Raw genomic sequence first — 27,889 nt, forward strand, 5'->3', positions numbered from 1 at the left:
GCTATTTGAAACTATGATAACTTATTTTCAGTAGGGTGTGTTACATAGGTCCTCTAAATCCCTATCGCATGCGAGTCAGTGCTGTGACCCTTTTCCAGTACACGACACAGTGACGTCACGCACAGCTGTAAGAAAGCCAAAGCTGCACCCGTTCAACAGCCTAGATTTACGTTATTACTTCTAAACAAAATGGCTTTTTTGGCTTCTCATACGCTTACAATGATGTTTTGATTCTTGCTTGAACAGTCGCTAAGATTATATTTGGTTATGATCTTGGCAAAATAACTTTTGGATGGAGAAGTTGTTAGCTAGAATGCTAACGCTCATTGATAGGCTAGCAAAGGCTAGCTGAAGAGCCATTTTATTGGTTGAAGTGTTTTTAAAAAAGTATAATGCGGTTAATTTCTGATGGTGACCCAAACATTATATTAAGCAGTACATTAATACGAGCCTTAAAATCCAAAAGTAGTGTGAAATGCACTCATATGCAACATGTAAATAGAGGCTTTTTTGCTGGCGTTCTATAAGAACTCCCCCTTGTTCTCCCACCAATTTGCGCTTATCGCCCTCGTGCGGCAATGTTTGCAAACACAGAAAGGGGACTGTACTATGTTTTTCATCAATGCGTGCAGGACTAAAATGGAGGAAATGTCGAAGTGCTATCACTTGTTAAAGCACGAGCCACTCTAGCCAAACGATATCCCCGCGCGTCCTCTTGGCTTGCAATATAATTGGCTAGCTACCAAACATTTCTGCAGGACCATGAGGGTGTGCAAACTATATATTTTTATCCGATCGTAAAATAATAGACCCTACGTAGCAAGTTAGCTAGCTAAATGCTAACTAGATGCTGGGAGAGTTTTGTTACCTTGTTTGTCCCGTACAGTTAGTAAGTTAGCTAGCTGAAATTGTGTGTGTTTTTTGATGTCTAACTGGTAAAAATGAAGCCCAGCAGTCAGACGCAGTGCAGTATTTTATGCGTCAGTCAGTTGAAGTAGCTAGTGTCGAGTTTTCCAGTGATGGAGCAACATGGTGCCCAGCGTAGCTAGCTAGCACTTTTCATCTGTTATTTAGACCCATTAACTGTTAATTATAATGGTTTCAATACTGATAAACACTTCTTTCTGTTACAGGACTTCTGATCCAGGCTCAATGAAACAGAAAATAGACTCCAATGACACTTGACTGCTTTGCAAGACAAGCAGTTATTCTGTCATGTTAGTTCAATAACACCTGCGTTTTATTCGCCATGACTATGAGATCAACTTTGTTTGCTAATGCAGGATTTAAGCTGGACACAGAGAAACTTGACTTTGACAAATCACACGTGGGAACTGCAAACGTCGTGAATTCCATAACCATCAAGAGAGAATCCTGTGACTTTGTCATTGATGTCCATGACGTACATGGGGCAATCCACAAGACTGGAGGGGAGCTCCTCAGCAAAACAAAGCTCCTAGACCAGAATTACATCATTCGGACCCCAGTGGCTACTCAAAATAAAGCGGAAGGGGCACTGGTTCAAGGCGACAATTGGGAAAGCACAGGGGTGCTGTCATCTTCCGTCAGACAAATGGGGGGTGAGGGAATCCCAATTAAAGGTAAACTCATTCTGAGTGACCGTATGGATAATACAGAGTTGGTTTCAAACAATAACTCCAAGGATGCTGGTACTGATGAGAGCACCAGAGGGGTCTCCCCTGGAGGAGTTGTCAACACTGCATCCATTGAGCTCAGCACAGAGGGCAAGTGGAGGAACATCAGGAAAACCCCTGCTAACCCTCACACACAGGCCACCTGCCTCCAGCAGATTCTCCTGCTTCAGCTGGACTTGATTGAACAACAGCAACAACAGCTGCAGTCCAAGGACAAGGAGATAGATGAGCTGAAAGCGGACAAAGAGACGGTATGCACGGTATCTGGAAGTGTCTAATTGTTTTTAGATGACAGTAAGTCTGTCATTTCTTTAGAACCAAATCATTTATAAAAACATGTCTGCATACACAGTTGCTGGCGCGTATTGAGCGTATGGAGCGCCGTTTGCAGCTGACGAGGAAAGACCCACGTGATAAGCGCCTATTTCAGCCGCTAGAGCCCTGGACCCCAGATAAAGAGGACCTGTGGGATCTAGAAGTGGGTGACAGCCCCCAGACTCCCACCCCTAGGTCACTCCCCTTCAGCCGAGGAGGCAAAGGCCTCAAAAGGTAACACATCCCAAATACTACAATGCATTCACTTCTTAGTCAAACTATCTTTCATTCACTAATATCTCTGCTCTGCCCATGCAGGAAATTTTGCTTCCTGGACTCCAAAATCCAGAAGTCACGAGGAGGCAAAGGCACCAAGTTCGCCGCCTCTAAGTCAGAGTGTGGAGCTGGCTCTCCACAGAGGGAGCTGCGCAATAAAGAGACCCCAGAGAAGACAGGGTTTGGTCGGTCAGCGGTAGAGAGGGGTACTCTGCAATCGAGCAATGAGGACCCGGAGCTCACCGCTCGGATGGAGGAGCTCCCTTTCATGTCGACTACTGAGATGTACCTGTGTCGTTGGCATCAGCCTCCCCCCTCCCCCCAGCGCGAGCCATCGCCATCCCCAAAGAAAGAGGAGGTTGTGGCCAGTGAGTAGACCCACCACACAAGCCAGTTTTTCAGTTCTAAGTGTAAAGCTGTGTAGTATTGCTTCACAATGAAGTAGAAATCCAAGTAGAGTCATAATTAGGCTTATGTCTCTTACAGAATTATGTGAACCCTTTGGAAATACCTGGATTTCTGCATAAATTGGTCATCAAATTTGATGTGATCTTCATCTAGGTCACAACAATAGACAGTCTGCTTAAACTAATAACACACAATTATACGTTTTCATGTCTTTATTGAACACACTGTAAACATTCAGTGTAGGGTGGAAAAGTATGTGAAGCCTTGGATTTAATAACTAGTTGACTCTCCTTTGGCAACAGTAAACTCAACCAAATGTTTTCTGCAGTTGCGGATCAGACCTGAACAACGGTCAGGAGGAATTTTGGACCATTCATCTTTACACAACTGTTTCAGTTCAGCAATATTCTTAGGATGTCTGGTGTGAACCGCTCTCGAGGTCATGCCACAACATTTTAAATCGGGTTGAGGTCAGGACTGACTGGGCCACTCCAGAAGGCGTATTTTCTTCTGTTTAACCATTCTGTTGTTGATTTGCTTCTGTGTCCTGTTGTATGACCCAACTTCTGTTGAGCTTCAATTGGCAGACAGATAGCCTTGTGTGTTCCTTCCAAACAACTCAACTTTAGTTTAATCTGTCCACAGAATATTTTGCCAGAAGCGGTATGGAACATCCAGGTGCTCTTTTGCGAGCTTCAGACGTGCAGCAATGGTTTTCTTGGACAGCAGTGGCTTCTTCTGTGGTGTCTTCCAATGAACACCATTCTTGTTTAGTGTTTCACGTATCGTAGACTCGTCAACAGAGATGTAAGCATTTTCCAGAGTTTTCTGTAGGTCTGTAGCTGACACTACGAATCTTTTTAACTTAACTTCTTAACATTGAGCATTCTGTACTGTGCTCTTGCAGTCATCTTTGCAGGACGGCCACTCCTAGGCAGAGAAGCAACAGTGCTGAACTTTCTCCATTTGTAGACAATTTGTCTTACCGTGGACTGATGAACATCAAGGCTTTTAGAGATACTTTTGTAACTCTTTCCAGCTTTATGCAAGTCAACAATTGTTAATCTTAGATCTTCTGAGATCTTTTGTTCGAGACATGGTTCACATCAGGCAATGCTTCTTGTGAATGGAAAACTCACATTTTGTGAGTTTTTTTTATAGGGCTAGGCAGCTCTAACCAACATTTCCAATCTCGTCTTATTGATTGGACTCCAGGTTAGCTGACTCCTGACTCCAATTAGCTTTTGGAGAAGTCATTAGCTTAGGGGTTGACATACTTTTTTCGACCTACACTGTGAATGTTTAAATTATGTATTCAATATAGACAAGAAAAATACAATAATTTGTGTTATTAGTTTAAGAACACTGTTTGTCTATTGTTGTGACTTAGATGATCAGATCAAATTTGATGACCAATTTATGCAGAAATCCAAGTAATTCCAAAGGGTTCACATACTTTTTCTTGCCACTGTATACACTGTTCTGTCTTCCAGTCCCCTCTTGGAGGGAAAACATTATGGAGCCCTTGGAGGAGGAAGCTGCCAGTGTCATCCCAGAGGTGAGAGAGGAGAGCGCACAAGCTATACAATTACAGAATTGTATAGAGATAAAGTCAGAAATAAAGTATTACCACACTATTCACCTCGCCCATTTGTCCATGCAAATGGTCCTTAACCACATCAACCATGTTTTTGTGTTATTATACCAAGATGTTGGACGACAGTGTCTTTTTAAAGCGACATGCAAAGCTGGAGTTGGATGAGAAGAGGAGAAAAAGGTACAAATGGGTTTTACGACTTTGAAGTTAATCTCAATGCCTCATGAACCATCTTTATCCTCACGCACTAAGGCTCCTTTTGTTTTTTGTGTAATTCAATCTTGATTTACTACATTGAGCCACCAGCATTTTCATTCTTTCCTTGCGCTCTCATCTTCCCTCCGTAACTGTCCTGTTTTTTGTAGATGGGACATTCAGCGTATCCGCGAGCAGCGCATGTTTCAGCGTCTGCAGCAGCGCATGAACAAGAAGAAGGGGATCCAGGAAAGTGAGCCAGAGGTCTCGTCGTTTTACCCGGACACTGAAGATGGTATGACTGGCCACTTCATCTGCTGTGTAAACATGTTGTTTTCTCAGAACCATGATGTTGCACCACATTTAATACTGTCATTTAGTTGCAAAAGTTTTCAGAGCGACGTTTTCATTGTACGCAGACACTCTTGATTCCTTTTCTTTCCCTTCTCTAGTCGAGTCCATAATCATCACCCCTTTCCTACCTGTGGTGGCCTTTGGCCGGCCATTGCCGAAGCTCACTCAACAGTAAGTCTTTGTATTTATGATTTCCACCACCAGTAGTTCTGTCTCTCTCCCTCTCTCTCTCTGCAACACTAGTTGTAGTTTCAGTTCAACATGCCGGAATCATCTTATCATGGCACCCTTTTCCAAGCACCTGGTCCAAACACACACAAATGCATAGATGTATCTTTCATGCAAAGGATATAGTTTGTGATATACCATTCATATGCAGAGATGTTATTTGTCAATTTTTTTTTTTTTTGTCAGGTTTTGACATTTTCCTATAGGTTCATTTTTCTGTTCGGCTTGTCGCTGGACATTTCTTTGTACAGTGAGTTAGGGGATAAGTTAGGAATGTAAATCATTACGCCCACTAGCTTGAGTTCATCCATTACTATGCATAATTTATTTTTCAAGATGGTACCATGGTGCAGGTGGCGGGGCAGGGCGAGTTTCACAGAAAGACCTTTCATCAAAATGCAAGTATTTATTCTTCCCCATAAGTATGTCTTTTAAGTTAAGTAAACTGAACATTTGTCGCCCAAAACACTCGTCTCAAAGTCAATCATTTTCTTGCCTATTCTTTCCTCTGGTCTCAAAGAAGATGATTTAGAAAAACAGGTTAATATGAATGCACACTGGTGTAAATTCAAAAAGGGTCTCATGAATGATTGCTAATGCCATTTTGAAGACATGGTGAGGGACTTAACATAGAATCTGAAGGGGTAAATATTGATACTGGATATTTAAATACCAGTAGTTTTGCTAATCCTTTAAAGAAAATTGACCAAAAAAAATAAAAATATATATACAATAATGCACTTTCCTAGATAAGAAATGTTACACATTTGTCCATTCCAACAGTCATTAATATTATTATTAACATGTCTGCATGCTGAAAACAATTTACACATGATGTGCCAATTGAATGATAACCCAATGTGAAATGCTTTTCATGTTACAGGGGTCCTATTTTCCCGGTGACCTTCCCCTTTCCCTGATTTCTCCAGTCAACTTTTCAATTGCTGAATTGTGTCTTCCTCTGTAGGAACTTTGACCTGCCTTGGCTTGACGAGCGAAGCCGCTGCCGCATTGAGGTGCCCAAGAAACACACACCACACCGGACCTGTCGGAAGTGAGGTGGTATCTGCGTGTGTCATGCAAAAGAGAGAGAGAGCGCACCCTTCCTTTACCAGATGTGAAAAGTTAAATTTTGTGGGTTTAGGCTATCAGTGGTGTAGCATGCACCACTCTCAGTAGTCTGTGGGAAAGTAAACCACTGTATTCCCGTGTGGTTACTTGCCAGCTGGCCTGGAGAAGGAGCTGCTGGAGATAAAGAAAATGGCTACCAAATTGGTTAGCTATGGTAAATTAGGTGCCCAATCTACTCAAAAGGAATGAAAAGCTGCCCCCCCCCCCCCTTAGATAACAGACCCCCTACTAACAATTAAGTGATTATAAGGTAAAACATAACTGTTACTTAATGTCTGTAGTAAGTAACTATATAGTAATAAGCATGTTCTGTGAAGCAAACCTGGGGAGCACAAACATTTTCCAAATGTTTTGGAATTCGGTGTAATGTAATACTTAATTACTGCATCATCACTAAAATGTGTAACTTTTTATTATTACTACATTATTACATAGTTGTCAACCTGACTTACTCTTTAGATCCCAGTCCCCAAGTTAAGAGAAGTGATATTTTCTGATTTGACTGAATGGCAATGCTTGAATTGTACAATATGCACATTGCTACAACTAACCCTGTATGCTGGAAGCTCCATTGGCATTTACATGCTCGGTGTTTTGCTTAGATTGAAACTCTGAACTATTTTCCCTGTCTGTGTATTAACTGTAATAATATTTCCTTGTGTGGACACCGCTTCAAGCGAAAGGTTTTATTATTGTGCACTAAAGTGTGGATATATGTTTGATCCTCACTCTGCATGTATGTTTAATCACAAATGCAGTAAATATGAGATAAATGTCCTCTTCTGATGCTAAAATTTGTCCATACTTTGCATCATGAAGAGAAGTTGGTTGTTTGAGTACTTCTTGGCAGAAAAAATTGGCTGTTAAATTAATTTGAGAACCATGGGTCTTCTATAGTATGCTTCTTTTTTCCCCCAAGATTTTATCATGCAAGTCTGCATGGTCTTTTTTGAAGTGACAAATCTGTTCCAAGCGATATCAACTATCAGCATGGTAGATCTGTAAATGAAACATTTTGAGTACAATTCCGAGAAGAGTAATATCTGATTTAATTTAGAAAGCATGACTCTGGCTGCATTATTCAAAAAGCACTGCTTTGTTTCTAGAACATTCTCTGTGAGGAATTTGCTCGTGTTTTTCATTTTAGTATGTTTTTTCCCCCATTACATCACAATAAATTGCAGTAGACAACTGAGGTTTAGAAAACATGGGTTGGCATTAGAGTAGCCTAATCAGCTAGAGCACTCAAACTTAATGCTGGGTATTTTCCTTCTCTTAAATGCTAGCTATATCTAACGATATTGGCATCGAGCAGCTGGCGATGTTAAGCTTGTGTTCTGTCAACATTTTTACTTTTGGCTCAATGACTTCCTGGCTCTCCGACGCTACAGACCGCAAAATTGTTCTTCTGTACATAGCTTTCAGGAACAAATGTTGTAAATATGAAATACATGGCTTATTTTTGTATTATTTAAATGTTTGTGTTGAGTACATTCAATATTGTTCTATGATAATTGATTGTATGTTGACGAAATAATTTACAAAAGTTTGTTTTGGAATAAAAATAAAATTTGAGCTTAATCTTCAGTTCTCGATTTGTAGATTGACAATGGTAGGCCATATCCATGAGAGAAATGTAGTGAAAAAAACAGGTTTCCCCAAAGTATAATTGAGTTTGAACATCATGGCCATGTAAGCGCACACATTACACACCATGAAACAAGGCAGCAGCTATGTGAATCTAGTGGTTATAAAACCTCTAAGCAAGGTTAAACCATGGGAGCTTAGTGTATTACCACTACATAAATGAGATTGATCTTGTTAGCCAAATGTTGTAGTCATGGGGGTTACAGAATCAAAATTAGCAAATTTTTAGGTATTGAAGACGGACCCCTTACTGTCAAATATAAAAACAAAAAAGAAGTTTATTCAATAAAGGCAAAATAGGAATTTCTTATACAAACCACCACACCTTCCATCAACCTTTTGATAAATATTACATTGATTATCATAAACTCAATGACTACAGTCCTAGGATAGAAAGGCTATTTCAGTTTTACCAGGCACCATCAAGTGAGTGCCCCCTTTTTGGACATTTGACATGGAAAGATTTGCCAAAAGGTAGACATTTTACCCCACTTAAATATTTTTTGTTGAATCCATTTAACTCAAAGGACGTTACGATAATGGTATTGTTGAAACCTCAACCCCTATGTTATTCAAAGTCACCAAGTAAATAAAAAGCAAGCAACTAACAGTAAAACCATTACTAAATCATGTTAATGTTATCTGGCAATGTGTACTATATGCCTGCACACCACTAAAAGTTGAGATTATGTACAAATGTAATGATACTTGTACATCAAATATACAAAATGTTTACTTTAATAGGATAGTCTAATGATTTTAAAGTGAATTTAGTGTGTAATGCATGCCTCTGGGTGTATTTAAACTCCATTAAAATATACCCCCTAAAGAGAATGCTTCATTTTTAAGAGAACAATTGTATGGATAATGATTCTGATCCGTCATTGATTAAAGATAACATACTGCAAGCGAAAAAATACCTGCAACAAAAAAGCTATATACCAAAACAGAGTTCTCACTGAAACCCTCCAGTGTTCCTCTACTTATGTTCCCCAAATAAATCTATGTACAGAGATTTGAGTTGCTGAGTACATGTGTATCTGTATTAACGCCAGGCAGCCAAAGTGCTGTTGTGTGCCAGTTTTTCCACGCTCAGTCTCTCCTGAGGTTATTCAGTCTCTCCTCAAGGTCAGCATCTGCATCTGCCAGGGCTGGCTGGGGTTCAGCTTTCTTCCCACCTGCTACAGAGAGGCTACCTCCCGTGGATGGCAGATCTAAATGAACAGGAAGGAAATCAAATCAATCAGTATTCATAGGAATCTTGATGAAGAGACATCCAGCTTTATCACTACTACAACATTTTACTGAATGCAGTTGTAAATTTGACTAACTGCAAGCGCAATAATGTTCCTTACTTGAGAGTTCGTCAGAGAGATTGAGACCCAGCTCGTCCAACACTTGGGACACAACAGCATCACTAAATAAAACAGTACGAGAGTTAGTGTTTCCATAGATTTACCAGCTAACATAAGTATGCCAAAAAATATGAATAGTACAAATTAATATGACATTCACAAATAACGATGTGATCAAATTGAGGTAGTACTGGCTTTGGTTTTGAGATTTAAATGATTTGGCCGGAGATTTGTGTCATGAACCCCCTACCTCTCTTCTTCATCATCCTCATCACCCATGGCATCGTCTATGGCATCATTCATCATCTCCTCCTTCATGTCCATGATCTCACTCTGTCGCTCAAACTCCATCATGATCTTCTGAATCTGTGGCAACTTCATCTGTGTAGGGGAAGTGAACATATGATGTAAGCCAATAGAATGTATTGGCACAATTCACTGGTAACAAGAATGACTACAAATATTTTGGGTTATTAATAGTGTTTTACAGTTCTACTGGCAAGTTATCTTAAACAGAATTGGATCGTGTTTAACAGGAATCAATCAAATGATACAATGAAACGATCACCTGTCTGTTCATGGTAGCCATTGCTTTGGTGACACCTTTCATTGCTTGTGCCATGCTGTTGTTTGACTTGAGGGTCTGGATCTTTAGACTGACTGCTTGGATATTTGCCTTCATCATAATGAATTTCTTCACATAGTGTCTTGTACGAACCAAGTCCTTCGCCATGATCTTCACAGCATCCTGTAATGGTAACAGAGGAGTGAGAATACATATATATTTTTTTAAAGCATCAAGACTTTACCCCTTTACAGCATCTTATCTCAAATCAAATTTATTTATATAGCCCTTCTTACATCAGCTGATATCTCAAAGTGCTGTACAGAAACCCAGCCTAATACCCCAAACAGCAAGCAATGCAGGTGTAGAAGCACCTCCTTATTCTCTCACCATCTGTCCCTGTTTGGCCATTTTCTTAATGTCAGCTATGATTTTCTTCTCCTGCTGCTCCAGTCTTTGTCGCTCTCTGTCCAGATCTCTCATGGCCCGAGTCAGTGCCCTCTGGTTTTGCCTCAACATCTCCTCCGGGGTCTTCCTCTTCCCAAACAGGAACTCCATCTAAGGAACAAAAACAGCAAATACAAACAATCCAAATCTAACTCTCTCGTCAGTCATTATTAATTACAATGTGCCAGTTTTTCCCCAGAAGAGGCACACATTTTAGGTATGTTTTATGCATACGTTTTGTTCGCGCCTAAACAAATTCTTGTTTATAGCTAATGTAGATAGCCAACTTCTCATTATATAAATTTACTGTAGCTAGATAGCTGGACCCTGATTAAACTGCTTTTTAACATTCAAGATTAAAGGACAATTCCACCACTTTTCAACCTCATATTCATTATCTCTAGCACCATGCCAGTGTCTACATATGTCTAAATGGGCGGCAGGTAACCGAAAGGTTGCTGGATCGAATCCCCGAGCGGACAAAGTAAAAATCTGTCGTTCTGCCCCTGAGCAAGGCAGTTAACCTTTAATTAAATTAAACAAATTAAAAAAGGCCCGTTTTTATGATCTGTGGTTAAAAAATAAGGTCTTAAATGCTTCTCTGTGACATCACATGGTAGAATTAATAGTGCTTTCAAGACAACTGGGAACTCAAAAAATATTAACGAGGTCAAATCATGACGTAAGTCATTTTCAGGTCGTTAAGTGAAAGCTCTAATAAAATGCCCAAGTTTCCAACTTGGATGACCGTTCAAAACTATTTTTCTTCCAGTAGGAGTTCGTTTTGTCCCTTGAGTTTCCAGTTCTCTTGAACGCACTGAAGTCGGAGATTTCCGAGTTGTTTCTAGAGCTCCAACTTTCCGACCTGAAGATCGCTGATGTCATGATTTGACATCGTTTCCCCCCCAAGTTCCCAGTTGTCTTGAAAGCACCATTAAAGTTAATTGACAAAACCTGCAACGAGTTTCTAGCCATTGTGAGGATATTTTCTTGCTCCACATGTCACCACGAATCTCATATGGTGCTTTTAATACTGCGTTCAAAACAACTGGGAACTCGGGAAAAAACGAGCTACGATTGGGAAAATCTATTTGAACGGTTATCCAACTCGGAATTCCAACTCGGGCCTCTTTCTTGAGCTCCGACTTTCCGACCTGAAGATCACTGACGTCATGATTTGACCTCATATCCGAGTTCCCAGTTGGTTTGAACAGGGCAATAGTGTTTGAAAATAATGCTGTAACTTTCAATGTCAACTGGTAGAACTTTTTTTTTCAAGAGAAATGCGCCGTTTTCACATATGTATACATTGTTATTCTGCAGTAGATAATGAAAATTAGGTTAAAGTTGTGAAATTGCTCTTTAAGGTTATTGATCGGAGTCTAATAATTCAACAGGCATATGCATAACTAAATGAGACTGATTACGCTACTCTGGTGAGTAGACGTTTAAACCACAGAGTACTGTCTTTGTTTAAACTATTGTGCTTGTTTCCTTGCTAGTTTAGTAACAAGCTAGCTAACATTAGCTGCTAGAAGCTAAGAAGTTGAGTCATAGTAACAAATTAAATGTATTGGTCACATGCTTAGTTATTCCATGTTAGCTTACCGTGTATGAGGTCTTTCGTGTGACTGTTTATATCACGATAATGACAATTTCAAAGGAAAATACTGTTTGAGAGCTCTTCAAAGGTTTTAATTCGGGAATAGTCTACCTATTTGTTTTCTTTCATATACTTCCGCATAAAGATATCTCCACTTCCATCCCAGCAGGATATGACGTAATAAAGAGTTTTGAGTCATAAATGCTACTGGTTCGTTTGTTTTGAAAGGAGACTTTTGCCGTTTCTGTCCCGGTTAGGCAGTGCCCACTTAAGTCGTTAAATTACTAATAATCACTGCTGGGTAGTAAGTATAACACCAAATAAACACACTTGGTTGAGACAATCAATAAACAGACTGGCAGTATTACCTCTTTATTGGTATGTTTATTAATAATTTCGTGGCACGGTGTCTTGCAAAACGAGCGTACTAAAGAGTCATGGCGTTCATGTTCTTAGTGCGATAGTCACAGACACAGACCAGTGACTTTATTATATAACGATTTAGAGTGAAATCAATAGGTGGTAAATTAACGACTTCACGTTAAATCCATAAAGTGTAACGTTTGAAATGCATTTGGTTTCACAAATCTGATTAAAACAGACCCTGACATGTTCAGACCAACTATGTCCACTTGGTGGCAGCAAGGTACTTGCAGTGGTATCAATTTCCCAACTACCCAGATTGAAGAAGAGGACTCGCTGAAGCACACAATGCACTTCTGACAAGGGTAGTATCGCCTAAATCTTCATATCCTATTTGTTTAAAAATATAATAAGTCGTTGGAGAATCGTGCTATTTTGTGTGTATTTGAAGACTGTGGTCAGGGTAGATTTGGTTCGACCGGAAACGTCGGCAAATAACTTCCCCCTACACAGTGCATTATTGTGTGGGCCGCTGACGGAGTTGTTCTGCCAGGGGCTTGGTCGACACCCTTATCAATGGAACTCCAGATCGAGGCTTAAGTAGGGCCTTGAATAATTTCGTGTTTAATGACTGTTATGCGAAAACAAATTGGTGTAGGAAGAGACACATCGATAACACACGGATGGTGGGTGGCCAAACAGCGCCATATAACGTCAGTCTTGGTGTAAACAAAACCATTTTTGTGGATTAGTTAGGTCTTTTACGATAATTCAACCATTCGTATCGGGCCCATCGTCAGACTGGAAAAATTATGTTAGCTATTTTTACCCCCAGCTGCTGCAGGGTAGTTATTGATTTTGTACTAATCAATATTTCAGACGGTTTTTAAAGAATGCGTTTTACTCCAGTAACGTTGCCTACTCCGTGATAACTAGCTACATTGAGTTTGCAATACACATGCTAATTAGCTACCCAATGTTAGCATAATAAAGCACTTGAATACATATATCTATGTAGCATTAGCCTAGCTAGCAGCAAGCAAGTGGATATAATTCTCATGTATTGCTAAAGTTAGCTTAGCTACAAAAACAGTTAACTGTCTAGCTGCTTATAATAATTGTGTGGCTGCGCTAAATTAGTTAGCTAAACAGTGATATATGCTTTAAACTAGCAACACATATCTTACTCTGGTTATTTTCCGTGGCAGGTAGCTATCTATCGAGCTATTGTCCGTTTAGCTAGTTAGCAGTTAAGCTATCATTGGCTAATGAGTGATTTTAGCTAGCTCATTTGTCAGCTCGTGCCAACATTTTAATTGGAACGAGATGGGTTTGCTTTACATTTCAGTATTACATCAGTAAATGTAACATTGCTATAAAATACACGTTTTTTGGGGAAAAACCGCTAACTACGCAAGTTAGTTAGCTAGAGTTAGTGATTTTGTTTACATACGCATATTTGGTTTTTGTCTTGCCAGCTAGCTTTTGAGACTTAGAATCAGCCATGTCTTGACAAAAGCTTCCTGGGGTTACTCCTGCTGAACAGTAATACCAACAATTCTGGAAATAAAGATAACATCTTAGTGCATTGACATGACAGTCAAAGTTCGCCGAGAGAAAGGCACAGATGCCATCCTGTCCGCAAAAGACGCTAAATAATAGACTACTATTAACGCCATTTTAAACAGGGGCTCAGTTGTGGGCCTGTGTTGGTGTTTCTTTTTGGTCTAAGGAAAGTGCCACCGTGCCGGATTTTTACAAGTGCCTTTGGTCAGACTGTGACTGGTGCTGATTTTTTGACATGGAAGGTCCGATTCGAAGTAGTGTGTTCAGACAGAGCCGACGCTCCCGTTCTCAACGAGACAGAGAGCGGCGCAGGAGAAGAGTAGACCTCGCTGTGCAGCGGGCCACATCGCCCTCCTCGGGCTCGGAAAGGGAGATTTGTGGATCAGGATCTGTACTCGGTCCTGGAGGTAAAGAATGTCGAACCAGCCCCAGACACAGGCCTCCTCGACGGAGGAAGCGAGTGTCGGTGTCCTGCGAGGAGGACATCATCGATGGCTTCTCAATTGCCAGCTTCATCAGCTTTGAGGCCCTGGAGGTAAGTAGCTGTATTTCCTTATGTGAGCACAATCTTACCCTGAACACAATACTCAGATATGATGGACTTCAACCTTATGTAAATAACATTTGGTCCTGGAATAAATCAGACTAACACACATCAACAGTTTTTGGAGGCACACAATGGTCTCCACAGAAGTGGATTGTCCTCCCTCTATCTCTTTGTCTTTACTTGGTCACTAGTTAGGCTAACATCCCCTCCAGGTGTGAATCAGTTGTGCATTGAACTTCTTACAATTCAGTTCATTTACACTTTGAACACTTAGGAGGAGCAATCCAATCAACAACCACAATGAAAGCCATTGGATACAATGATCTTCTCTGATGTGTCTTAACAACCTTAATTATTTGTGTACTCTAAGCACCCTATGTAAATACAAATAGCCTAGGTTATATTAAGGTTTAGGAATCTGCTTGACATTAGACCAACAATAACTAGTCTCGTTCTTCTCTTGAGTTTAAACCCCACACAATCCAGTATTTCAGGATACGTATTTGATATACACTATATATACTAAAGTATGTGGACACCCCTTAAAATTAGGGGACTCGCCTATTTCAGCCACACTTGTTGCTGACAGGTGTATAAAATGGAGCACACAGCCATGCAATATCAGTTGCAACACTCACTACCGAGTTACAAACTGCCTCTGGAAGCAACGTCAGCACAAGAACTGTTTGTCAGCAGCTTCATGAAATGGGTTTCCGTGGCCGAGCAGCTGCACACAAGCCTAAGTTCACCATGAGCAATGCCAAGCGTCGGCTGGAGTGATGAATCACGCCATCTGGCAGTCCGAAGGGACGAATCTGGGTTTGCTGGATGCCAGGAGAATGCTACCTGCCCGAATGCGTAGTGCCAACTGTAAAGTTTGGTGGAGAAGGAATAATGGTCTGGGGCTGTTTTTCATGGTTTAGTCTAGGCTCCTTAGTTCCAGTGAAAGGACATCTTAATGTTACAGCATGACATTCTAGATGAGTCTGTGCTTCAAACTTTGTGGGAACAGTTTGGGGAAGGCCCTTTCCTGTTTCAGCATGACAATGCCAGCATGACAATGCCAGCATGCACAAAGCGAGGTCCATACGGAAATGGTTTGTCGAGATCGGTGTGGGAGAAATTGAGTGTCCTGCACAGAGCCCTGACCTCAATCCCATCGAACACCTTTGGTGTGAATTGGAATTCCAACTGCGAGCCAGGCCTAATCACCCAACATCAGTGCCCGACCACACTAATGCTCTTGTGGCTGAATAGAAGCAAGTCCCTGCAGCAATGTTCCAACATTGAGTAGAAAGCCTTCCCAGAAGAGTGGAGCCTGTTATAGCAGCATAGGGGGTTGGGGGCATATTAATGACCATGATTTTGGAATAAGATGTTTGATGAGCAGGTGTCCACATACTTTTGGTCATGTAGTGTAGCATGCTCTGGGGGCAGTTGAATGGCAGCAATCCAGTATCCATACTTTAGACAACCTTCAAAACTGAGTTGCTGAAACATGCAATATCATTGTAACCAATCTGAAATCGTGTCAGGGCAAGTCATCACTGACTATGCTATTAATTTCTCAGTCGAGGCTTCATTTGTTTTTTGGCCAATTAAATGTCGGTGGCAAGAAGGTCCTTGGTGGCTATCAAGGCAAGGCATGAGCTGCTTAACTTGCGTGCAAAATTCTGGGAAATACTAGGAAGTCAATCAAATCGTTGTCATTGTTTCAGTAAACCTAACATGCTGACCACACCGCTCGCGTGCGTGGCAAAATAAGTGTACACATACATCAATCATTGCACCCACACTGTTCGTGCGCCTCAGCAAGCGTCTGCGTGGCCAGGCGCTAAAATAGAAATAGGTTCTATTTGTGACACAACGCGCTGTAAGTCCGTTCTCTCCCATCTCCTCAATGGTTTTTAAGAGCATATACCCACGAGCCATCTCCTCATTGGTGTTTAGGAGCATATACCCACGTGGGTGATATGAAAGATGAACTGACGTCCTCACTCCAGTCGGTTGTAGTAATGCACTGTTAAGTTGGTTGCCAACCGCCATATAAAGTCCAAAGAAGTAAAAAAGAAGCCTGAGGAAGGTGACAAAACGGTTACCTGAATTCCTTTCTCATTTATGGATTAATTGTCAGAGTAGAGGACCTTGTGCATTTCAGGTAAAATAACAACCCAATGTTTATATACCAGAACAAATTAGCTAGCAACAGCAAGCTAGCTAAATTGCCATAAATGTTTAATGCTTTTCGATCTGTCCCCAAATTAATATAATTGGTTCAGTTTTTGTTTTGATATTTCAACCTGCGTATCCTGATCGTGTCTGGTGTAGGGGTACAAAATCAACATGCGCACGCAGGCGTCCGGTTTGATCAGCTTGTAACAGTTTTGTACCACTTGTTTAACACTGCGATGTATCTTCTATCAAGATGGACTGCTCCATGAAGCCTAACCAACGTGCCGCCATGCTCATGGGAAGGGGGAGCAAGAGAAAGAGGGGCCCAAAGGAGAACGGCAGAGGGCTCGTCTCAGAGCCAGAGGAAGGGGCCCTACCCAGCTTCTCCCGCAGCTGTTGTAATAGGAACAGAAAGAAGAGAAGAAAGACAGAGGTGAAGGTAAGCAGCACACCGGCGGTATGGTTGCCATGCTATTGCGACCCATTTGTCTCTTGTTTTTGGGAAATAGCTGGCCTGTTCATCTCAAATATTTAGACTGAAGTGAATTCAAAACCTTTAATGGCCTTCAGGGCTAGTAGGAGCACTGGCTGAGTAACACTTAATAGTGACAACTTATAGCAAAGTGTCGGCCGAGCGTCAAATGGAACGATGGGGATTTATTGACTCAAGGTCAGACAGACATGAAGATTATTTCAGGTTGCTAAATACCCGGTCGATGGGGAAACTATATTTAGAGTACGACTGCTCTTTGACACTGGATTTTCAGGTGTTATGTATCCCAACCTAGGGAACGGCTAGCCTACACAGTATAATTTGGAAATTCAAGGGTGTTTAGTCCTGAAAAAGTCAGTCAAAGAATGTGAAGGTAAGAATAGCAACTCAATAAAACCATCTGCAAAGTTGAAGCCAAGGGACCTCCTCAAAACTACTAGGCTGGGAGTTGCAGAAGAAGTACAAATTGATTCTGGAAAGGCTTTGACGTCTGAACTATCTCAGGATACAGATCCTGCATAACCTGTAATGTCCCACCTGCTCTGCCTAAGGCTTGGGCCAACATTTACATTTATGTTGAAGGTGAATACCACCTATTTTACATATTAACTGTGAGAATTTGTTTAGGTTGGGAGCATCCTCTTCTTGGAGACTGGCTACATTGTAAGTTTCTTTATACTTCTAATTGATACAGTACTTAAGCTGTCCATAGGACAGTGTTTCAAATGTTGTGGCACATCTAAATGTAGCAATTTTTTTTTTTTATTATTATGGTTTCTTTTAGTGTGACACAGAGAGCGAGTCAGCAGATAAGGTAAGATAAGATTACTGTATAAGATAAGATTCATTTTTGGAGTTGCACTATTGTTCCTGCCTATTGTTAGGTTTAGATTTACCTACTGTGTTTTTCCTCTCATCCCCCTAGGCCTCTGACAATGACTTGGAGCCAATGTTCACTGTTAGCACCAGGAAAGGTAAAATGCTGTTCTCTCATTCCCATAGTTCTCTCATTCCCATGCCTTTGCTTTATAATTATGCTCTTGTCATTTGGTGACTTTTGTTTTCAGTGTGCACTCATTGATTAATTTTTTTATTCAGTTTTGTAATTTTCTTTTTTCAGAGGGGGGTTGCGGGTACAAAAACAATAAAATGAATGCATACAAAGAACCCATGCCACCTCCCCGCATTCTCTACTCCCACCCGGAAACCATGCCCCCGCCCACCACAGCATGCCTCCCACCCCTTACCAATCCACCCAAAAACCAGGATTGCTTATTTCTCCACCTATCCATTCCCCGTTTCTCCACTTATATTCCCTTCCCCCGTACCACCCCTTCCCCGTGGGCCTGAAAGCAAAGAAAGTAACAATAGTCTATATAAATATATATAATTGGTTTGAAGGTGTTGGGCTTTAGCTGAGATTGTTCTTTAGAGTCAAGTATATTTGCCCAGGCCTCAATTGCTCCTTGACTATTACCATTCATTCTCACTGACGATAATTCTGTTTGAACTTCTAATAGTAACTGTGTTCACCGGTTAAATGGGAGGGATGTGGTTTTTGGCAGTGCTGCCTGCTAGCATTATTCTTCTCTGATTTGAGAGATTCAAGGAACTATAATTGTTAAGTAACGTAATAGATGGAGGCATTGAATATTTGAATTCGTGTATTTTGTAGTTGGTCGTTCGGATTACGGGATGCGAAGGTCAAGTTTTTCCATATTCTTTTCCAGTTAAAGGTTCAGATTCAATTAGATCTGTGGACCATACTTTTTTAATGACTAGCTCAGAATATGATCTTTCCAAAAAGGTGTTTATATATTATAGTGATCAGTCTTTTCGAGAGCCGAGAGAATTTATTTATAAATTCCATTATTGGATGTTTCGGTAGGTGGGTTTCCGAAGGGCATAGCATAGCTGATGTAAATATTGAAAAAAGGAGTTGCCTGGTAATATGTATGTATCTTTAAAATGGAATCTTCTCAAACCATTACTGTCCATGATATCGGTAAGGGTACTGAGTCCACATTAGGACCATTGGGGTGAAACAAAGTATGCACTCATTTGAAATTATGCAGTGTTTTTTTTCTCGCCCTTTAGTTATGGAGCCTATCCCTGTGAGTGTTGCCTCTTCTATGGGCAACGGCTGCCCTCTACTACCACTACCAGGCCGCTGTGGCCTCTCGCGGCTGGCGGTCACCCCACGTGTCTCTGGCCTGGAGCGCAGCCAGGAGAGGAGCCTGGAGCCGCCTTACCCCGAGCCCCTGTCTACCTCCTTCTCCTGCCTGCCGTCCCTCTCCCCGGCCACGGTCACACGGCCCGGCCAGCTCAACGGCGGCAGCAGCAACGGCCTTCACCGCCCCCACCACGACCCCAGCCCGCCGCGCTCCAAACACAAGCCCTTCCTCACCTTCCCTGGGCGACACCCATCCATCTACAGCATGGGCATCAACAACAGGTCAGTCACTGGTACTACCAGGTCTGCTTAGAAGTTCGCACTATTACTTCTGCTGTAAAAACAACTACTTCCACTTCCACACCGTTTTGGACAGCTGAAGCAAACACGCATTTTCTTTAGGAAATGTACCTTTTTTTCTAGTCTAAACTTGTTTTCACTCTCCTTAGGAACGGTACCTCAGTCAAACCACAATCCTCTTCTGCTGCTTCTTCATTGTCGTCTATGCGACCCCCAACTCCCTCTACCGGTATGTCGATGTCCCTCATGAGAGGTCCAGGGTCGTCAGGATCTCTACGCCCCCCTTCGCGTTCCGGCTCCCTGTTCACCACCTCCCCTGGGCTTCCCCCTCCACCTCCTCTCCTCACATCCCACTCAGGAGCAGGTACTGTACAGTTGGCACCAATGTTTAGTGCTATTTTTTTTTTTTTTCCCACAGCCTCAGTCAGATCGTCAACCATAATTGAAAATGTTTGTGTTTTCTTTACCAATCAGGTCTGCAATTAGCTTCCTATGGGTACATGGACAGTCTAATGTCACAGTGTAGTAAAATTAGTTCTTTGTTTCTGATTTAATAATAATTCCATTCTGATCTGTCTGTTCCCCTACTGTAGAACAAGACCTGCTGCGCCAGGGCCTGAACTCTCACTTCCTGGCTTCGCAGGACCGCGAGGGCCGCCGGAGCGTCCCTGGGGCTGAGACAAACGGTGGCGGGCCAGGCCGCTCTACTCCCGGAGGTCCGTCGGGGGCCAGCTCCAGTTCGGGCTCCTCAGGCCGCTCCTCCCAGACCAGCGTCCAGCCCCTGGCCTTCCAGTTCCACCAGCACAACCACCAACACCAGCACACACATACACACCAACACTTCACCCCCTTCCTGCACCCCAACGCCTCCGCACCACCGCCTCAGCACCTGGTAAGAGATGACATGCTACCCTTCTCACATTGGGTTTCATAGAGCAGCTTCTGTCTTGAAATGCCAGTGTTGGCATGTAACGTACCACTTTTTGTATTCATCTTTTAGTTTGATAAGTATGGCAAGATGGAGGGGCTCTACAGAAACACTGTGAGTTTATGTTTACATGCTCCAGAATTGGTGTGTTTGTTTATACATTTGAGGTGGATGTTGAGATGAACGTGGTAGGGGTCTGAGGAGTGTCGTTTTAACCAGCCTCTCTGTGTGTATGTGTGGCTGGCTGGTGTAGTTCTTCCCACAGTACCCTGCTCCCTCAGTGCCAGGCATCCAGCCTGTGCTTCCTCCCACTGGGCCCTTCAGCTCTCTGCAAGGAGCCTTCCAGCCTAAGGTGAGTGGAGCTTTCGCTACATTTCCCTGAGAGATTGTCCTTTTACAAGTCAATGGATTATGATATGTTGTTGTGTCTAGATGAAGAACCATTTGCTGTGTTTTGATACAGCCTCTTGCCCCCCAGAGAACGAGTCCTGAGATGACCGCTCGACTGGGGGGTGTGCCTCACCACCTGCAGCCCAAAGACCCCAGGGTAAGATGCTCCGTATAACTATGACATTATAGAATATATCATGGCAATGGTTACAACGGAAGCTTGTAGTACAGGATTGAGTTGATAGACGATACGCGTGCCTATAAAGGCATTATGTGCGAAGACTTGGGCCTAGTAGTCAGTGCAGGAATAAGTGGACAACAATTAGCAAACAGTTGGCTAGAGGTTCCAGTACAGTCAAATTATTTTCCTGTGTTTTATATATATTTCCACACTGAGGTTGGAATGATTTTATTAAATTATTATAATGCCCTTTTAGTGTAAGAGCTGTTTGAAAAGACCACCTGAAATTTCTGCCTGTTCGGGTTGAATGGAGTTTTAGCCTTTCATGATGACATTACCATGTGGTAAATTAGTTAATAGAGCAATAAGAATGAGTTTGAAACTTCTGCCAATGATAGCTAATTATCTGTTTTCCCCCTCCCCACTCAAACCACTCCCAGACAGCCATAGCAAAATTCTTGCTCGAGAAATTGCTCTTTGCTAAGAAGCTATTTGTTTCTTTTTGACCATTGTTTTCAATTAAAATCACAGCAAGGTACTTAATTGTTACCCAGAAATGATTTGATATTGTTATAATAACGGCTGCATTGGGCCTTTAACAAACATGGTTTACTACTCCTTTTTGTTTTTTAGCTAACTGATCCATTTGGGACATCGTTGAAAGTCAGTAATGTAAGAAAAGTCGGCTGCTTTGTCAGCCCTTGAATACATTTTTTAAAAGTGTTATGATACTGTCACTGTTCTGTTGGTGTTCCTACTAACTCTTGGTCAGATTCAAAACTATTAGACTAAATGCCCTTGCACACCAAGTCTGACTTCTTCTCTGACTTTTGGCACACCTACTGTGAAACTCTGCAACTTTCCGTCATTACTCATTTTGGAATCAGAAGGATTCTGATATTTTTAACATTTTTTTTTTGTCTCGGAAAAATAAACTGACCCATAATTTGTTTATTAATGCTGTTTGCCTTACTTAACTGTACTTCTTCCACCATACTCACATTCATGCTATGCCAGACAAACATTTCATACGGCAGACATTAACACCATTGCATCTGACTCTGTGCAAAGGCCTTAAGTCTTAATGCAAGCTAAACAGGATCACAGTCAATCATGTGTTTTTGAATACACAGAAACCAGGGAAGTGGTGTGCAATGCATGTACGTGTGGCATGGATGATTCTGAGCCATCAGAAGAAGGTGAAGGTAATGACTTGTGAAACATTTCTCACTTTTTAAATGTTTTATTATTTGACTTCATTCTGATCCAATCTGAATTAGAAAGTATTTCGGGGAAATTCGACCACTCAAACATTATCAGATGTCAATATAAAAAATCGTAACAATATTGGTTTAGTTGTCCATGTTTATTGAAAAAGCTATTTGCAATTGCTGATCTGTAAACAATATTCTAATCTGCTCCTATTATATGTATTATCTGTAAATAGTTCTCTAACGTTTTCTGCATCATACTGCCCACCGACTTGTTTTCTTTCTTTGATTGCCTGCCATTTAGGGGCCTACCTTCCACTGCCCTCATCTCACTTGACAAATGCTATGGCCATTGCATTGACTAACCACCACTCCCCTCTTTCTCAGCTGATGCAGGCAGATCCTCACAAGCTGGACTTCCGTAACGAGCTGCTGGCTCGTCTTCCAGGGGCCGGGGGTCTGGGCCCTCTGGGGCCCCTCGGAGGTGGCCTTCCATCTGCCCACGACCTGAACCGACCTGCCAGCCTCTTCACAGCTGCTGGTGGGTGCTTTTGTGGTCTTGCCAGATATGTTCGAAGAAAAGGGGCAGCAATTGTTTGCACCATAAAGAGAGAACTATGGGCTGTTCAAAAACCACAGGAAAAGAGAAAAGATTCCCTGACATTGCAAATAGTTAGTAAATTGTTTATAGTTTTTATTATGGATAGTGGATTCATCAAATTTGGCATCTGATATGTGCAATGTTTAAAGGTCATGAACAGTCAATCATGTTTTTCATGAAATGGGAGGATATTTGAAGGAAACCAGTATGATGACCGACCTGTGAAAATTACTGTTGCTTCTACATTGATAAAGTTACGGGTTCGCTCCCCCATGTCAAACACTTGGATTCGTTATTAAGGGGACATCACCTGAACTCTCATTTTAATACACCAATGGTAACATGATATTCACGTACCTAATTTAAGTAAGTACCGCCTTGTAACCAACATCGGAGAAGGCATGTTTGCAGAGGGACTTGGTTTATATAGCTACTCTACTGGTGCCAAAATGTCACTGTAGGGTGCTAGCAAATGTAATTAAACGTTTACCCTTTTCATTGATGGCAAAGATACTTGTGTTTCCCCTTTCATCTATGTGTGGTGTTAACTAGTTACTGGCTAGCTAGGTCTTCAGATAGCATTGAACAAAAGGAGGGGGTCGTTAAAAATGCAGACGCAGTTGTCAACACATCCATCAGTGCTGCTGTGAAATGCTCCACAAGAGACATGCCAAACGGGAGATGTATATTTTTGTTATGATCGAATTGATGCAATTTCACTGAGTTGCTTTCTGTGTCACCAAATTCGCTTGAGGATTTTACTGCAACATTTCTCACTGCATCCAAGTTGCTTGGCATGGGCGTTTCGAAGAGCTGTCAGTCAAGGCGAGCTCATGAATATAAGCTCCCTGCCCACTCAGCCTGTCTTTTCAAACTTCTTAGTTAGCTATATGAGAGAAAGTACTTTTCAGAATGACTGAGTACCTTTTTAAAGTCTTATGTAGACGTGTGCATATTATTTGACATTTTGGTGTGTGCCCCCTTTTCCCTCAGGTGGAGTCAATCCATCATCTCCTTTCATCCCACCATCAACGCCCCACTCATCTTTCCTCACCCCAACTGCACACTTAGGTAAGAGACTGCTTCAAAGGTCTTATCTGTGCCACTTGCACCCTTGGTAAACAATTCTTATTTTGATACACCGTCTCAAGAAACTGCTTTGTTTAGCATATTCACAGGTCACTGAAACACTGTATTAGCCTAGATAATCAATTGAAGCATAGTAACTTTAGAACATGCGACTAAAGTAGATTGTGCTCCAGTGAGTCTGAACACAAATAGTGAGTATTGCCAGAGGTTTGATGCTGTAAGGTTTGTGTCCGCTTCAGTCCTGATGTTTATATGCGCATGTGTTGCAGACCCGTACGGCCGCTCACCTCCGTTCGCACCTCTCGGAGCCCTGGGCTCTGGTGCCTTCGGGGGACTGGGCAGCCCTACACTGGGTGAGTCACCATTTCCTTCCTCAAAAAGGAACAATCGTTTGTCCTTACTCCTTGGATAATAATTTGTACTGTCTACTGAAATGACTAACATTACTCCAACGTCTTTCCGTCTCTAGCTAACAGCTCAGTGTTTGGCCACAAGGAGCCTCCTGCGGTCGGGGGCTTACCCAACCCTCATGACCCATGGAACCGGCTGCACAGTGGGCCTCCCCCATTTGCCGGCCCCAGCTGGGCCAAGGGGAGTGAGAAGAGGGATGAGCGGGACCCGGGGAAGGACATGGAGAGGAGAGAGATTATTCACATCAAAGACGAGAAAGACCGGTGAGATACAACGGCCTCACTCAAACATATTTCATCAACCTAGTTCCTAAATATGTTGTTTGAACTTATCTTTCTATAGTAGTTTTCTGTCTGATTCGGTTCACGTTACTCAACACATTTTTAATGCTGTTTTTGATTTGAGTGCTTAATTGGTATACCTCTCCCCGCAACCACTGATCAACTTCTATCCTCTTTTTCAGAGACAATATGCTATATGGTCGTCAACCTGTGCGGATGTCTCCGGTCGCCCCGGCCCTCAAGCTCCAGCAGCATCGCAGCAGCACCCCTGTCTCCCACATCAACGGACATGGGGGCCCCCTGGGAGGCCCCAGCGGTCTCACTGAGGATCTGACACGCAGCCACAGCAGGGACCGAGAGAGGGACCGAGAGAGGGACAGAGACGGGGACAAGAGACCGCTCTCCTCCAGGCCACCTCCACCAGGCCCTTCGTCCTCAGCAGCTGCAGCAGACAGAGACAGGCCTCGCTCCTCTTCTTCCTCTGTGCTGACGACTCCCCCACCCTCGGGACCCGGCGCCGCCTCGCCCTTGGATCTCTACCCCCGTCAGCAGCCCCCAGCGCAGCACGGCCTACATAACGAACTCTCCCACTCCTCACAAAGAGAGGGAGGCCCCCCTGCCTTATCCTCAGCCACAGTCACCTCTCTGTCCCAGGCCAAGAAGCCTGACCGAACCACCACCCCGTTGCCCAAGCCTCCCCCCCTCTTCCCCCCGGTCAAGGTCAAGGAGGAGCGGAAGGAGGAACCGGAGCCCGTGCCAATCTCCCTGCCGCCTCCCCTGCCCCCCAGCCACAACTACGATCGGCCCAACAGCCGCCCTCACCACCACCGTTCCGCCACCCCCTCTTCTCGCTCTCTGACTCCCACACCCGGCTTGCCCCTGCCTCCTCCCACCCCGCACAACCCTCACCATCACCTCTCCATCCTGGAGCGCTCCCGAGCGCAGGCCGCCATTGAGGCCTACCTAGGGAGCACACAAGGGGCTGGCGGGATAGTAGTGGGTCCAGGGGGAGAGAGGTTCTCCACCCATCCCCACGGCCCGCACCAGGGGCATGGCCAGCACCCCCACAGCTTCCCATGGGACCCATGGAGGGAGCTGGCTGCCCAACAGCAGCAGCAGCAACGCCGGGAGGCCATGGCTCTGCGTTCGGACCCCCACCTGGCGCTGCGCTCCGACCCCCACCTGGCCCGGCTGCTCCAGAACCAGCACGCTCAGCGCTTCTTGGAGGCTGAGAGGGCGGCTGCCATGGCAGCAGCGGTGGCTGCAAACAACCCTCACCACCACCCTCCTACCTCCTCCGCCTCCTCGGCCCGCCAGGAGTTTGGCCTGATGGCCCACAACTTCGACCGCCCTCCCCAGCTGGGTCCCCAAGGTGGCGTGCTCATTGATGAGCAGCAGCGTGCCCAGATCCTGAGGGAAGACTTTGAAAGGGCACGCTACTTTGGGATGCATTCTCACCCGCACCTCTCGGGCTCCCACCTCCCACCGGGTTCTCACTCTGCCCACCTGGAGCAGCTGCACGCTGGGATGCTCTCCCACTCACACCTCCATCAGCCTGGAGCTTCCACCCACTCGCCCCACCACCCCGGCCTTTACTCCCGCCTGGGGCCTCTACACGCGCACCACGTGCCCAACGGCATCCTGGCCAAGACCCCTGCTGGCCTGGTGGGGGCACTGTCCGTAGGAGCCCCCCCTCCGCTCATTCCATCTGTGACCAGCAGGTCTTCCACCCCGACCCGCAGACTGGGTGGGCCCGGGGACTTGGCCATGTACTCTCACAAAGACAGCGAGTCCAGATAGTACAGGGTCACACCGGAGGAGTCAAAGGGAAACATCAGGATTACTTTGCTGCTCTCACTCTGCTTCCTGAAACACACAACTCACTAAGGCTTTAGACCAGAGATGGGCAACTCCAGTCCTCGGGGCTGGAGTGGTGTTACACTTTTTCCCCCATCCCTAGTAAACTCAGCTGATTCAAATGAATTTGATTATAAACTGAAGATCATGATTAGTTGATAATTAAGTCAGGTGTGTTAGCTGGGGCAAAAGTGTGACACCAATCAGGTCCCTGATGACTAGAGTTGTCCATCTCTGATCTAGACCAATGAGCCCCCCAAAGGGTGTTTCTGGGGTTGAAGATAGGGAAGGGATATGAGGAGACTTGTATGGGGGCGACTCAGCACATTCACAATGGTTCAATCAGTGCAATTTTAAGGTACATGGCTTCTGTGCTTCCTAGTGTTTTATTATTTTAAGGTTTGTTCTTTGTCCATATGATGTATACAATAATGGTAGCTGAACAAAGAGGCAGAGAAAAGGCTTTCCCAATTGAATATGATCAGGTTTCAAGCAAGCTTTTTCAGGTTTGATAAGATGAGCTCTGAGAGATGTGCAAATTTTGTACACATGAATCGTTCATCCTACTCTGGTTCCAACTCATGGTGATATATAAATCCCTTTGCATAAATAAAACGTTGGGATGTTTTCTGGATGAGCAAATTAATTATGGTAGCACAGTATATTTCTCTGGTTCTTTTTTTTTGGTGTCCTCTGTAATTGTGAAAAGTCTAGATTATTGATGAAAGTTTTGAAGATTCTAAATCTATAAAGAACCGTATGCTTCTGTACCTCTTCTCACCACTCCTCTGTGATCTAAGATCCTTGGCTCCACCTCTTGTATTTAATAGAAAGACTGATGATGTATACTGTGCCGACACGGTGGACAATATTTCTCTTCTGACTTGACATATGAGCAGGACCCTAATATAGTAGTCTAGTGAAATTGCCTTTGTAATTATTGTTAACATTTTATCTTCTATAATGATAATAAATATATTCACTGTTATTTGTCATTGTTTCAGGTATCACCAATGCACTCCCCTTTAGTAACAATTTCAAGTTGTTCCACATCAGGCAGTAACAGTTGTTTGACGGAAAAAGGAAATGCTTGTGAATGTGAGTAAGACACAACCATAACAACCTCTGGCTTCTTCATGGATCAGATCTTTGAATATATGATGAATACACTGAGGGAGGTTTGTGTTGGTGTCACATCACATCACATTTTGGACTATGAATGCCTGCCGGCAAGTAATTTTCACGTTGATGCTCCATGAACAAAGATAATTTATATACATGGAAGAATGGGACCGGAGGCTTGAAAAAAAGAATCGGTACACAGGACTGGACTAAGGGTATACTGAGAGAAGGAAAAGACATTTGGGTCGATTTATTTTAATAAGGCCATTTTATACCTTTCAAACCTCTTCCCCTATAGTCCACAAAGATGAATTATTAAAATAACTGTTGGTTACTTGATTGTGGGTCTTTTATTTGTTTTGGTTGTCTTGGTGTCTAAATATATGTCAAGAGTTCAGCAACTTCAAAGGGATAACAGCACATCTTAA

At 43.1% G+C, this 27,889-nt stretch overlaps 3 protein-coding genes across 9 annotated transcripts; 2 read left to right on the top strand and 1 right to left on the bottom strand.

Annotated features, from left to right (window-relative positions):
- Positions 1–109: 109 nt before the first annotated feature.
- Positions 110–7,740, top strand: LOC139570268 (male-specific lethal 1-like 1). Of its 4 annotated transcripts, none has more exons than XM_071392007.1 (9): positions 110–127; positions 1,148–1,906; positions 2,008–2,204; positions 2,289–2,614; positions 4,148–4,212; positions 4,364–4,431; positions 4,617–4,741; positions 4,899–4,971; positions 5,996–7,740. In XM_071392007.1, the coding sequence occupies exons 2-9, from the start codon at positions 1,250–1,252 to the stop codon at positions 6,084–6,086; spliced, it is 1,602 nt and encodes a 533-aa protein (XP_071248108.1). In that variant the 5' UTR covers positions 110–127; positions 1,148–1,249; the 3' UTR covers positions 6,087–7,740. The 4 variants fall into 4 exon arrangements, with proteins under 4 accessions (XP_071248108.1, XP_071248107.1, XP_071248110.1 ...); XM_071392006.1 differs by lacking the exon at positions 110–127 and adding an exon at positions 134–768; XM_071392008.1 differs by lacking the exon at positions 110–127 and adding an exon at positions 5,365–5,426 and having other exon boundaries at positions 791–1,906.
- A 319-nt stretch (positions 7,741–8,059) lies between these two features.
- Positions 8,060–11,968, bottom strand: LOC139570270 (charged multivesicular body protein 2a-like). Its single transcript, XM_071392012.1, has 6 exons — positions 11,782–11,968; positions 10,117–10,284; positions 9,730–9,909; positions 9,412–9,542; positions 9,162–9,223; positions 8,060–9,020 (listed from the first exon to the last, which is right to left on the bottom strand). Exons 2-6 carry the CDS (start codon positions 10,282–10,284, stop codon positions 8,899–8,901), a joined length of 663 nt encoding a protein of 220 aa, XP_071248113.1. The 5' UTR covers positions 11,782–11,968; the 3' UTR covers positions 8,060–8,898.
- A 468-nt stretch (positions 11,969–12,436) lies between these two features.
- Positions 12,437–27,795, top strand: fbrs (fibrosin). 4 transcript variants are annotated; one of them, XM_071392001.1, is made up of 18 exons: positions 12,437–14,240; positions 16,678–16,863; positions 17,545–17,580; positions 17,702–17,731; positions 17,843–17,891; positions 19,015–19,372; positions 19,540–19,754; positions 19,984–20,282; positions 20,391–20,432; positions 20,572–20,670; positions 20,782–20,865; positions 21,523–21,561; positions 22,023–22,094; positions 22,488–22,641; positions 23,695–23,772; positions 24,060–24,143; positions 24,260–24,464; positions 24,665–27,795. In XM_071392001.1, the coding sequence occupies exons 1-18, from the start codon at positions 13,941–13,943 to the stop codon at positions 26,280–26,282; spliced, it is 3,948 nt and encodes a 1,315-aa protein (XP_071248102.1). In that variant the 5' UTR covers positions 12,437–13,940; the 3' UTR covers positions 26,283–27,795. The 4 variants fall into 4 exon arrangements, with proteins under 4 accessions (XP_071248102.1, XP_071248103.1, XP_071248104.1 ...); XM_071392002.1 differs by having other exon boundaries at positions 20,797–20,865; XM_071392003.1 differs by lacking the exon at positions 21,523–21,561.
- Positions 27,796–27,889: the final 94 nt, after the last annotated feature.

The sequence above is a fragment of the Salvelinus alpinus genome, chromosome 3 (assembly GCF_045679555.1).
Source record: "Salvelinus alpinus chromosome 3, SLU_Salpinus.1, whole genome shotgun sequence".
Classification (NCBI taxonomy): Eukaryota; Metazoa; Chordata; class Actinopteri; order Salmoniformes; family Salmonidae; genus Salvelinus; species Salvelinus alpinus.

Excerpts from the sequence above, each read along its gene's own strand:
- LOC139570270 (XM_071392012.1), bottom strand. The coding sequence starts at position 10,284 with ATGGAGTTCCTGTTTGGGAAGAGGAAGACCCCGGAGGAGATGTTGAGG. Across the intron at positions 9,543-9,729 it reads TGGCTACCATGAACAGACAG|ATGAAGTTGCCACAGATTCA; the intron begins GTGATCGTTTCA and ends TCCCCTACACAG. Across the intron at positions 9,021-9,161 it reads TCTCTCTGACGAACTCTCAA|ATCTGCCATCCACGGGAGGT; the intron begins GTAAGGAACATT and ends CTGTTCATTTAG.
- LOC139570268 (XM_071392007.1), top strand. The coding sequence starts at position 1,250 with ATGACTATGAGATCAACTTTGTTTGCTAATGCAGGATTTAAGCTGGAC. Across the intron at positions 2,615-4,147 it reads GAAAGAGGAGGTTGTGGCCA|TCCCCTCTTGGAGGGAAAAC; the intron begins GTGAGTAGACCC and ends TCTGTCTTCCAG. Across the intron at positions 4,742-4,898 it reads TTACCCGGACACTGAAGATG|TCGAGTCCATAATCATCACC; the intron begins GTATGACTGGCC and ends TCCCTTCTCTAG.
- fbrs (XM_071392001.1), top strand. The coding sequence starts at position 13,941 with ATGGAAGGTCCGATTCGAAGTAGTGTGTTCAGACAGAGCCGACGCTCC. Across the intron at positions 17,892-19,014 it reads CACTGTTAGCACCAGGAAAG|TTATGGAGCCTATCCCTGTG; the intron begins GTAAAATGCTGT and ends CTCGCCCTTTAG. Across the intron at positions 24,465-24,664 it reads ATCAAAGACGAGAAAGACCG|AGACAATATGCTATATGGTC; the intron begins GTGAGATACAAC and ends CCTCTTTTTCAG.